Source organism: Vicia villosa, linkage group LG2 (genome assembly GCF_029867415.1).
Source record: "Vicia villosa cultivar HV-30 ecotype Madison, WI linkage group LG2, Vvil1.0, whole genome shotgun sequence".
Lineage (NCBI taxonomy): Eukaryota > Viridiplantae > Streptophyta > Magnoliopsida > Fabales > Fabaceae > Vicia > Vicia villosa.
Genome location: NC_081181.1, coordinates 97590745 through 97603616, shown reverse-complemented (window position 1 = coordinate 97603616; position 12872 = coordinate 97590745). Strand labels below are relative to the sequence as shown.

At 31.4% G+C, this 12872-nt stretch overlaps 1 protein-coding gene across 1 annotated transcript; it reads left to right on the top strand.

The window, feature by feature from the left end:
• The first annotated feature begins 6621 nt into the window (after positions 1 to 6621).
• On the top strand, positions 6622 to 10190 carry LOC131651676 (rhamnogalacturonan I rhamnosyltransferase 1-like). Its single transcript, XM_058921348.1, has 9 exons — positions 6622 to 6996; positions 7075 to 7345; positions 8044 to 8111; positions 8204 to 8292; positions 8377 to 8539; positions 8693 to 8982; positions 9065 to 9269; positions 9409 to 9566; positions 9640 to 10190. The coding sequence occupies exons 2-9, from the start codon at positions 7120 to 7122 to the stop codon at positions 9914 to 9916; spliced, it is 1476 nt and encodes a 491-aa protein (XP_058777331.1). The 5' UTR covers positions 6622 to 6996; positions 7075 to 7119; the 3' UTR covers positions 9917 to 10190.
• The last annotated feature ends 2682 nt before the right edge of the window (positions 10191 to 12872 follow it).

Sequence of the window (12872 nt, the reverse complement as noted above, 5' to 3'; positions counted from 1 at the left end):
AACATATTGCCTCTCGATCCTCCGCTGACGCAGAATATCGATCTATGGCAACTACCTCATGCGAGCTTAAGTGGCTTAAGAGCTTACTATCTAATCTTGGCATATTGCATAAAGAACCCATGTATCTTTATCTTAACCGTGACAGTCAAGCAGCTCTGCAGATAGCTAAAAATCATGTTTTTCATGATCGAACAAAACACATCCAAGTAGATTATCACTTTATACGTAATGAGATAGTTCGAGGTAACGTCCAACCCTTTCATGTACCTACACATGCATAATTAGCTGATATATTAACCAAGGCGTTGGGTTGTCATCAATTCCAAATCTTGCTTGCCAAGTTGGACATTCGTAATCCTCATGCACGCACCACCTTGAGGGGAGGGGGTAATAGGGCATAATCAAAATATGCTCAATGTTTAGAATTGTTATTTAATTTCATGATATATATGATTCTCTCATTTATTGTAAATATTGACTAGTTATTTTAGGATATCAATGACATATGTAATTGAGAAATTATAGGAGTAATGTTGACTAGTATCATATAGGCGAGTTTTGAAAAACTTTCTTATAAAAAAAGTTTGAATCCTCCACTGTTATGTGAAAAAATATCTTGTTTTGACCCCTCAAGAGGCTTAATCATAAAAAATAATAGTATGACAAGGTTTTTTTTTCTTTCAAAAATGGCTAATTTGTCAAGGAAAAAATAGATATAAATCTTTAAAAAATACATAACATTTAATAGATTATTGATGGGTTAATCTTTTGAAAAGTGAAAATAAGGGAATATTCATATGACAATGAGGGATTACAAACTTTTTTTGTACAACAAATTTTTTTCAAAATTCATCTATATAATAAGGGACAAACTACAAATTAACCCTTAAAATATTTATAAATAATTTATTTTTTATTTTTTTATTCTCTTTTATTAGAGCGAATTTTAAATTTTGAAAAAAGACTATAAATTTTCCGAGACAACTTGCGTCTTACCTCTGTGGATCTCCAACATCTTATGAAATACTACTTCCGTTTCTTTTTATAAGAGACAATTCATTTTTTAGGTTTATTAAATAACTAATGTATTTGGTCTATTTCTAGACTAGATATATTGATTATTCAATAAAGTTAAACAAGTGAATTGTCTCTTATAAAAATGAATGGAGGTAGTAAGATTTATAAATTATAATTAAGTAATTAAAGGTTTATGAATTATTATATTATTAAAATATTCATAAATAATATATTTTTTTAATTTTTAATATTATTCATAATTTTAATAAATTATGACTTTTTTCTATAGTTCTTTTTATTAAAACCAATTTTAAAATTTGGAGCAAGACTCAAAAAAAAATTGAGACAACCTACATCGTATCTCTCTTGAAAGAGGTTCATTCTCACTCATCTTCTATATATATTATGGATTTTCTTGCTAAGGAAGGTCATCGTGCCTCTTTTAATTTATACTTTTTTGTTGAGATTTCGTCTTTAGGGTCTTGCTAACCAATGCCCTTAGAACAATGGTTAGGCATTTCTAAAAAAGAAAATATTTTATAAAGATCTTAATATTTTAATATTTCAATTTCCAAGACATTAAATATTCAGATTATCGAGATAAATTTACTATTTTAAAATTTTAATCATTACTTCCGAGAGCACTTGTTAGCATTTCTCTCGTCTTTATTAGGAATTTTAATGCTTAATGTTTGTATGGGTTAAGCCCTACAAGATTATCTAGTTAATAAATTAGTTGTTTCCATGAAGAAAACGAAAAATGAAATAACATTAATCACACGGTTAATTTTTTTTTTAATTTTTATAAAAAGTGTTAGAGGTGCTCAAGAAGTATTCAATTGAGTAGAATTAATTGATATATTTGTTTCTTTTACGATTATGTTTGTTAAGTACAACATTAAATAGTTTTTTAGACTAAGTGTTTGGCCCAACTTTTTATCTACTTTTCTTCTCCTTATAAGAAGATGGAGGGCCAAACACATTTTTTATAAAGCTCTTATGAAAAAAGTAGTTTTTTTTTCAAGGCAAAAAATTAAATAAAAAGAGTTTGTAAAAAAGGCGTTGAAACCAACTTTTTCAGAGCTTAAAACATGTGGTCGCGGTTTGAATCCCAACGAAAGCATTTTCTTTAAAAAAATTGCGCTAGTGCAGTAAACTGCAATTTTTCAATTTTTTCTACGGTTCATAACATCTAGAGTTATGTTTTATTTTTTTCTTCTTCTGTTTACATTATCATTTTTGTAGATACTAGTTTTGTCCAACTTTTTATTCGTTTTGTATATTATATCTTATTTTATTGTATAATGATTTTCAATAATAATATTATTAAACTATGCACTATATTATAGATATTATATATGTTAATACAACAATTAATCAATACCCATTTTATATATATATATATATATATATATATATATATATATATATATATATATATATATATATATATATATATATATATAGGGGATGACTCAAGTGAGAACACTTGGTTATTATGAGAAATGAGAACAATAAATCACGACCATTAAATTTGATTTTAATGGACTGGATTGGTTTCTCTTTCTAAGATCCAGTCCATTAAATATTAAAGATCTTAGAAAGAGAAATCAATCCAGTCCATTAAAATCAAATTTAATGGTCGTGATTCATTGTTCTCATTTCTCATAATAACCAAGTGTTCTCACTTGAGTCGTCCTCATATATATATATATATATATTTAATGAAAAAAATAAAATTAAAAATAACTCTAAAGTTTAAAAAATAATCATAACCAAACAACTTTAACTTAATTTTAAAAGCTTTTATTTTTAACTTTAACTTTAAAGTAACTTTTAAGACTTAAAAAAGTCGGGCCAAACGAGCTCTAAGCTTAATCAATTTATTTGTGAAAAACATTTTTTTTAATTTTTTTTTTGGTAGTGAAAAGCATTTTGTCATTTATACATACAAGGAGAATTTTTGTCATTTGTTTTTCATGACGCCTATTTTGTCATTTTCTAAGCACAAAGATTCGTACCATTATTATGTATAGTCCACCAATTAGTAACCTTGTAATCTTACTGGTTTAATGCTAAAATATTGTATTTTAGTCAAACTTTTAATATTACTGGTTTAATGATCAATTAATCTTACTTTATCTCTCTTTAAGAAAAAATCGCCACGTGTCCTCTATACTCATTAAAAATTATTAGCAGTACAATCTTTTACATAACTTAAAATAATTTTACAACAAAATTAAACAATTTGCCCATACTTTATTTTGTAAAAATATTTAAAATTGAGTGATATACCTTAAAAATAGCAGTATTTCAAAGGTAAAATATGTTTTTTATCTTCTTAAATATAAATATAGTCAATTTCATTTCAATAAATTTCTTTTAAAAAATATCTTTCAAATATTTTTCATCTACATATTTGATTCTGACGTTAAGCATCTCTAACAAAGTATAACGTCACAGTACACATGGATTAAATTTTAAATTTCATTGTTATAATTATGGATAGATTAGAATTTATTATGTTGTTTTAATTTTACTATGTTACTTTATTAAATCTCAACTTGTTTCCCTTAATTTGTTATTGTTCAGAAATCCTAGTGTACCAAAGAACGAAGCTAACATACATTGATGGTGTCTCTCTCGCTCTCAGCTCTATTGAAGAATTTTGAAGCTTTAATTGATTTTGGTGTGCGAAGCTAACACATTCAAGGGTTTCATTTATGTTTCTGCCGGTGTACGGAGGTTTTGAGTTTGTTTTTGGTGTGGTCCTTGAAGTAGGTTAGGGCATTTGAAACTTGTGGTCCCAATCGTATATAATGCACCATGAAGAAAGGTTAGTCCCACATGTTTCTTCCTTTTTTGTTTTTCGAATTGTCTATGGTTTCCAATTGTTAATGTTTCTTCCTTTTTTGCTATGTCCCACATAGTTTAGGGTTTTGTATTGCAAGCGGTCCATTTTTACCTCAAGCATCTGCTCAACCCACAACTCAAGCAATTGTTTAACCTGCAACACAAGTTTAAGTAAAACCAACAATGCAAGCTTTTGATGAATATGCACCACAAGCTTCTAAACATCATGCAACTCAAGCTTTTGTAGGGCCAAATATAAATGTAGTTCCCTTTCTAACTATTTTATCTTGACTCGAAGCAACTCCTCCAACATTTGGAGAGCCATGATTAAAGGTTGTGAGCATGTTAAATCTTACATTTTGATGGATGATAAATGATGGTCATGACACTTGATTTTGTAAAGATCATTGAATCCCTAACTTGAAGCTCTTGAAGATTATTATGCATCCTCTATCCCTCTAAGAGAGGTTGAATATCCTGTCTCTCACCATGTGATGAATGAAGACTGTAATAGAAACTTGATTGGAGTTCCTCTCAAATTCTATTTCACTTTAATAGAAAAGATTAAGGTCCCATTCAATGAAAACATTGACACTCCAAAGAGAAACATAGTCCTAGATGAAAACTTTAGCTTAAAAACAACTTATGATTCCAACAATGAGATAAACAATGATAATATTAACTCCCATTCTTTATTTAACTATGTTTGACATTAGGGATGTCAATTTGCATTTGTTAACGGGGACCCCCGTGGAGATTATCAATTCGAAGATTCGAAGTTGGAGATTTTTTTCTCCAGTGGGGATGAGGATGGAGGGAAAAGTTCCTATGATGACACTTCGGGGTGGGGAATGGGGAAGTACCCTCCGCCCCGCAGATTCTCCGACTCCGACCGTATTATTTAACCTTTATTTATAATATATTATATAATATATAATATATAGTTATATAATTATATAATTTTTCATATATTTTTTTTAAAAATAATTAATATATTAGGAAATCAATAGTCATCAGTGGGTCATTTTTTGTTTTTGTTTTATTGTATAATGTATTGTTTCACTACCAAATACCTAACCCTAAAAAAATGCACCCATTACATATAGTGTACTCATCACCCCTCTTCTTATTTTCTCATTTCTCTTTGTCTCCTCCATTCCTCATCTCCTATGTTCCTATTAATATCACAACAACTAGAGCTGTCAAATGGGCCGACCCAGCCCAGTCCGCTTCGGCCCGGTGGGCCAATGTGTTTAAATGGGCTGGCCCGACCCAATTGCTTAATGGGCCATATAAATTGAGTCTGACCCATTTTTCAAAGGCCCGTGCGGCTCGATGGACTAGCCCGGCCCGTATTTCAATGTTATAGTTTTCATTTTATAAAAAGGATGTAATGGATAAATGCAACACGACATAAGTAGAGAGTCACCATAAACTTATATAAGTGATGTTTAAAATATTTATCCATAAATATATATATGAATACCACAAAATCATCCATGTAAAAGTACAAAGTAACTTAATATTATCATCAATACTTATCAAATTTTTTCCCCATCTCACAATCATTTCCTTGATCACATCATCTTGAAAATATATCTTCATCCTCTTTAACTTTTCTTTATCACTTGAAAACACATTTATGAAATCATATCTTATCTCAATCTTTTCCCCCCAAAATTTACCAAAATCTTTTTTAATGGGCCAACCCAAAGCCAGTTTGGCCCGACCCGACTCAACCCATAAAAAACATAGGCCTGTTGGGTTGGCCCAAAAAGACAGGGTCGTATTTTTTTAAGGTATTTTGCGGGCCGGTCCGATGGGCCGAGCCCATTTTGACAGCTCTAACGACAACCACACTCTTTTGTTCATTGTACTTATGGTAATTACTCTTCAACTTCAATATACTTCGATGAGTAACTTGTTTTTAATTAAATTAGTAAATTATTGGTTATGTTTTCGTAACTACAAGTACTTTTGCATCTTTTTTGTTATTGATGCAAGTTGTGCTTTTTTTTTATTTTTTTAAAATGAAAAAATAAATGTTTTTTTAAAAAAGGAGAAAAATAACGAAATACTAGTGTCATATTTTTGATTGAAAAGTACAATTTTTTTAAGATTCAATCTCTGTAGATCTCCGATTCTCCGTAGGGATCTGTGAGAATGTGGAAAAATATTTTTTTCGTGACGGAGATTGGAGACGAGGATGAGAAAATATAGGAGGGCGGGGAGCGGGAAAATATCCTCTGTACATCCCATGCCCAGTTGATATCCCTATTTGACATTGGTATTGACCAACTCAAAATTCACGCTACTCGATCACAACTCATTATTTACCAATATCGTATGAGTCGATTGCCAAACGAAGAACAATGACACTGATCCTCAGAGTGAATTCAATCCTTAAACTACAATGTACATACGTCTTAAATATCTCTTTTATGTTTTTGAGTATTATTTAAGATAATATCTAGTGTCTTGGTTACAATGATAAATTAAATTTTATTTATTAAAATATGTTTATTAATGATAAATAATAAGTTTGTTAATTGACTTGAGATACAATAAATAAAGATTGCATAGTAATAATAATAATACTCTCCTAACAAGATAAGATTTACTACAATTATAAAATATAATGATAACAAATAATAATAACTGAATTTTCTTTCTTTCCACTTTTACAATATTCCCATCCTTCTTAGTATTAATTAATCATCATTTCATTAACAAAGGTAACTAACTCTACTACTAATTTCCCTTTTCAAAATTCACATGAATGAAAAACAAATCAAAATTCAATAAAAACCAAATATTTCATTTTTCCCCTTCACTGAGAAAAAAAAAGAGAGAGATAGAATTTCCAATCTCAGTTAGCAAAATCAGTGTGAAAAGAGAACAAAAAGAAATGCATTTTACACAACCCATGTTTCAGATTTGATCCTTTTTGGATCTTTGCTTCTTCTTGTTCTTGTTCTTCCCATTTTTCTTTTTTCAATTCTTGAAAAAAATTCAAATTCTGTTTGGATAAAAAAAATCTGATTTTGAGCATAGCCCACATTAATTTGCTGATAATTGAATTCTGGGTCGGTTTCAATTTCGTGAAAATTGCATTTTTTATGTCAGGTAGGGTTGTGAATTTTACAATGTAATGTGCAAAAATGTGTTTTTTATTTGTGATACTGATTTGGTTTTTATGTGAAGGTTTTAAGGTTTCAATGAAGCGGCAATGAGGTGTGTGGATAAGAAATGGAGGTTAGATCAGAGGGTATACGTTTGAGGTTTTGGTTTGTTCGTTTGTGTTCAAGCATTGTGCTTTGGATTTGTTTGGTTCAATTAGTGACAGTGAGTGAACTATGGCATTCGCATTTGATTTCTGGGATTACTAGTGGTATATATAACATTGCTCAAATTCAGCTTCCCAAACAACAGGTTAATGGCGTTGATCATTTGCCTCCTGTTTTTCTTCCTCCAAGTTAGTTTCTTGACTCTAATTCTTGTCTATTAAGTTCTTTTTTGCCTTTGATGCATGTGGGTTGTTGATCATGTGTTATGAAACTATCTGGTGTTAGATGGTTATGATTGTGATGATTAATTGAATGCAGGTGAAAATTGTACTTGTGTTAGTAAATTTTGTTTTTTTGGGTTCTGTGATTGTTTTAATGTTGAATTGTGGATTGTGAAACCTGTTGAGAGCATGAATGATGTGTACACCTTAACTTTGTAGCACCGACACCTCTGGGAAAGCGTGTCCGTGTCCGTTGTCGGACACGGATATCGACACTTGTGATTATGTTTAATTTATTCAAAATTTTAAATTATTGTCGGTGTCGCCGTGTCAGTTTTGGTGTCGTGTCCGGGGTGTCTGTGCTTCATTGCACCTTAAGCTCTGCATATTGCAAGATAATGGTTGATAACATTGATATATGATGAGAATAAGATAAGTTACGAATTGAGAGAAAATCAGGTCTCAATCTAAGAAGATTCTAAGTGTCTCCGTTAAGTTTTATTATTTCCGGCTAAAAATTGTTTGCTTTATAGTGATTCTATAAATCAATGCTTATTGATATACAGGTCTGATGGATAGCTATAGAATTTCTATAACTGTTTGTTACTTTTATTTTCTCATTCATATTGGTAAACATTAAAGCTTTTTGATCAAACAACTTTCAGGAAATTATACAAGTAATGGCTTTCTAAGAGTTTCATGCAATGGTGGCTTGAATCAAATGCGTGCTGCGGTTTGTTTGTACTCCATATTTTAACATCTCACTGTTTGTATCGTATCATATCATAAGCTTGAATACTCATTTAGACGTATATAATATTTCAGATATGTGACATGGTGACAATTGCTCGATTGTTGAATCTCACATTGGTCGTGCCAGAGCTTGATAAGACATCGTTTTGGGCAGACCCTAGGTATATACGTTGTTCTGATGATTTTTTTGAGTATCCTCAAATTTAACCTCGTCATTTTAAAGTTCTGTAGTTTTCTTTGTGTAGTAATTTTGAAGACATTTTTGATGTGAAGCATTTCATTAATTCTTTGAGAGATCAAGTTCGAATAGTGAAAAGAGTTCCTAAAAAGTTTAGTAGTAAATATGGATATACTAGCCTCGAGATGCCTCCTGTTAGCTGGTCGAATGAAAAATATTACTTGGAACAGGTTTGCTTCTTTTACGAATCAGTCACTCGAAGAAATTTCAAGTTATGTTGTAGCGTATCATAGGCAACATAGGTTTCAAAAAGTTGCACTTCATTGAGTGTATAAAAGTATATACATTTTGTTTAATCCAATGCTATTGATTCGACACTGCAGATTCTGCCACTTTTTAGAAAGCATAAGGTGTTACACTTCAACAAAACGGATACACGTCTAGCTAATAACGGTCTCCCACTTGTTCTTCAGAAACTCAGGTGCCGTGTCAACTACCAGGCAATTAAATTCACTTCTCAAATTGAGAATTTGGGGCACAGATTGATTCAGATGCTTCATGAAAAGGGACCTTTTGTGGCATTGCATCTTAGATACGAGATGGATATGTTGGCTTTCTCGGGTTGTACTCAGGGCTGCATGGATAAAGAAGCCGAGGAGCTCAAAAGAATGAGGTCTTTTTATTTTACTTGTGATCTAAGATTCTGTGAGATGTCTATATGAGATATAATGTTGATTACGTATCGTGTAATTCAGGTATGCATTCCCTTGGTGGAGAGAAAAGGAGATAATTTCTGAAGAGAGGAGATCACAGGGTCTATGTCCTTTGACACCAGAGGAGGCGGCCTTAGTTCTTCAAGCCCTAGGTTTCGGTAGGGAGACACAGATTTACATTGCAGCTGGTGAGATTTACGGTGGCGAACGTAGGCTTGCACAACTAAGAGCAGCGTTTCCTAAAATTGTGAGTTTTCCAACATTATATCGCCCCCGTCCCTTCTCCATTTTTCTGTTTATTGTTTGAATCATCGCACACCCGTTGAAACTTGTTATCTCCATAATCGTCCTCTGCCACATCTGACTTTCCGCGTTTGCAAATTCAGGTGAAAAAAGAAACGTTGCTAGATCGTGATGATTTACAGTATTTTCAGAATCATTCATCTCAGATGGCAGCCTTGGATTTTATGGTTTCAGTTGCCAGTAACACCTTTATCCCAACCTATGACGGGAACATGGCAAGACTCGTCGAAGGCCATCGTAGGTATGTATCTACCCTAAGGATCCAGATTCCCTGCATGTATTTATTTACATTTAACTAATTCGACCGTTTGCAGGTATTCCAATTTCAGAAAAACGATCCTGTTGGATCGAAAAAAACTCGTGGAACTGGTTGACATGCATCAAAACGGAACACTAAAATGGAACGAATTCGCAGACGGTGTGAAACAGGTTCATGCAAAGAGAACTGTAAGGCCAACTCGGCGTACAGTTATAATCGACAGACCGAAAGAGGAGGACTATTTCTATGCCAACCCTCATGAGTGTCTGTGTGAGGAAACAAATTGTGATGAATTTCTAGGCCATCACAACTCTAGTAGTCAAGTAGCATGAGTTATGAGGAGCAATCCCAAACTCTATTTCTTTGCAACCATTCTATTAAGATCTATAAGTATACAAGAGTTTTGTAGGAAACCAATGTAGCTTAAAAAGTGTAAAAAAAGATGGAAATATTTGTTCTTTTGAGGCTTGCAAAACATGGCCCTTCATTTACCTTTTGGCAATTACTACTTTTTCTTTCTTTCAAAGTTCATTTATTAAATAATAGCTAAAATTTACTTAAGGCATAAACCTTAATAGAATGTGCTTTAATTTGTACATTAATGAATCTGAAAAAGTCTTGAATTTTGTATCTGTTTGGTCAAGTTGTCATTACTGATCTTGTTAAAATTGATCTGACACATTAAATGTCACATAGATTCCATGTGACCCTTCATATGTATGTTCTGTCAATAATTATGGCCTGTTTGTAACAACTAACTCTCTCCAGGCTCGAATAGAAAGAACAAAAAAGTTTTTTTTATATTGTGGCTAAAATATAAGGAAGGCATAAATAGATAATGTGATGAGATGATTTATTATGCATGATTCTAAGAAAGGATTCATGACTATGTCACTCGGATTTTGTATTCAAAAGCATACATCATTCAATGAAGGAAGAAAAGGAGCGCATGAATAAGATTTTATATTCATTTTCAATTTGATTTATCATATATATCTTGTTGTACATTCCTTCCATTTTTATTTATAAGTAAATTTTAATTTTTTATATTTATTAAATAAATAATATTTCTAGTTTTTATATCATCCAAATACTACATTTATTTAATGAATCTAAAAAATTAAAATTTGGATTGCTATAATGGTCCTTAGATTGCTATAAAAAATCTCCTTAAGTATTTCAGAACTAAAAAATCATTCCTGTCTTTCAAAAAAATAAGATTCATATGTAGAGGAAAGAAATAGCTCGTTGTAATATGTTACATCAATGCTATCTTTCATTTATATAAAGATGACTTCATATCCCATTTTGTTATGTGTCTACAAGATAGTGTTATGAGGTGCAAGAGTTAAAAGCAAAAAACATTGTTGATTCTCCTATAGAATTTGAATTCGAGTATATTGCTATTTCAACCACAACTGAAGAGGTTATTTAAATCAAGAAATTCATTACTAAAGTTGGTGGTAGTTCATAGCATTGTGGATTAAAGTGATCTCACCAGCAATTCAAACATATACTTATGTATTATCATCTCATCTGAGATATAATCGAAAGAGGAGATGCAAGAATATGAAAAGTATCAACACTTGACATTATTGACGACCCACTCACAAAGCATCTTACTTAGTAGAAGTATATGCTTATACTACATATATTGGTATTGGTTACATGTCTGATTGACACTAATGCTAGTGGGAGATTGTTGGTGTAATCCTTATAGGCCAATAGTTTTATGTTTGAACTTAAAACTTGTATCATGTTAATTAATCATAATAAAAATTATTTTGGACTAGCCCAATTATCAGAATTGGCCCAATCCACTCATAAGTAAAAAATAGCCCAATAAGCATTGGCCCATGCGATGGAACAAGCAGAGGACATTGTCCCCCTTTGCCCACTAGCCGAATATACGTGAACGATGGTTCCTCCACAAAGCTGGATCATCCGATCACGACAGTACTCCTAACCTCGCTAATGATACAATACTCGTTATTATCATCACGTATCTCTCACATCAGTGTCCATTTCTGAAACACCTACGGTATGCACCACAACAAAGGTTATGTCTTACTCAAAGTTGCGATAACACCCATATTACTCTCGTCGGCGATGTCTCGCGCAACTTAAACAACACGGAGGCATTAAGCTTCGATATGCACAGTGAATATTAGCTCTAAATCTATCTCTAGAATCTAGAAACTAATAGATATTCATCCTCAATCAAGATTTTTGAGGTATATGTCTATAACAACACAAATCCAAACATCAATGCAAAAAGATCAAGGAAGACAACAATAATGATTTGTAAAGCATATATTATACAACACCATGATCAACAAATATACATAGGTTCCGAGTAAACTTACAAACACAACCCAACAAATAGAGAAATACATAGAAAATAAGAGAAATGAACAAAACATCTCATAGGTTGTCAGCTGCAATTGATGATAAATCTGCTTCGGATCATCAAGATGCAAGCTCCAATGTTGTTTTCTAAGTCTCTCTACAAAAGAATGAAGGGGATGGAGTTGGGGCTCAAAAATACCCAAATCATAACCTAAAAAATGATTTAAACCTATATATATATATATATATATATATATATATATATATATATATATATATATATATATATATATATATATATATATATATATATAAGTTTCAAATCTACAGTGCCCGCTCTGAGCCCGCTTAGCGCGATACCTCCTATCTCGAGAAAAATTCAGCACTTGTTTCCGCTATAACTTTTAAACTGTAACTCCGATTTACGCACGATCAGAAGCGTTGGAAATCTTATTCAATGATCTATAATACTAAATATTATTGGTTAAATACCTACAAAAATGAGATAAAAATCAATCAAACTCAATGATATTTACATGATAATACAACTATACACAATATTTACACGATAACGAAATATATTCATATCTCAAGGGCTACGCGGGGTGAAAGCCCTCTATGTGGATTAGTCGATCTGACTGGTTGGATACCACATATATTAAAAAAAAGGGTTAAGTATGTTTTTGGTCCCTATAAATATCTTAAATTTCATTTTTAGTTCTTATAAACTAATAACATATTTTAGTCCCTACAAATTTTTATACATGCAGTTTTAGTCCCTGCTATTTTTTAAAATTTTGAAAGCTGTTTAATTATCCTACAACTTTAAAAAAAATTTAATAATTTTTATCATACGTGTTTATAATACTATAAAATATTGTTTTACCAAATTATAATTTTTTTTAAAATGACAGGAATTAAATATGAATTTTTTAAATT

Bases quoted from the DNA above. Each gene is read 5' to 3' on its own strand.
- LOC131651676 (XM_058921348.1), top strand. From the start codon at position 7,120: ATGGAGGTTAGATCAGAGGGTATACGTTTGAGGTTTTGGTTTGTTCGT. The intron at 8,293-8,376 runs GTATATACGTTG...TTCTTTGTGTAG, and splicing joins TCGTTTTGGGCAGACCCTAG to TAATTTTGAAGACATTTTTG. The intron at 9,270-9,408 runs GTGAGTTTTCCA...TTGCAAATTCAG, and splicing joins GAGCAGCGTTTCCTAAAATT to GTGAAAAAAGAAACGTTGCT.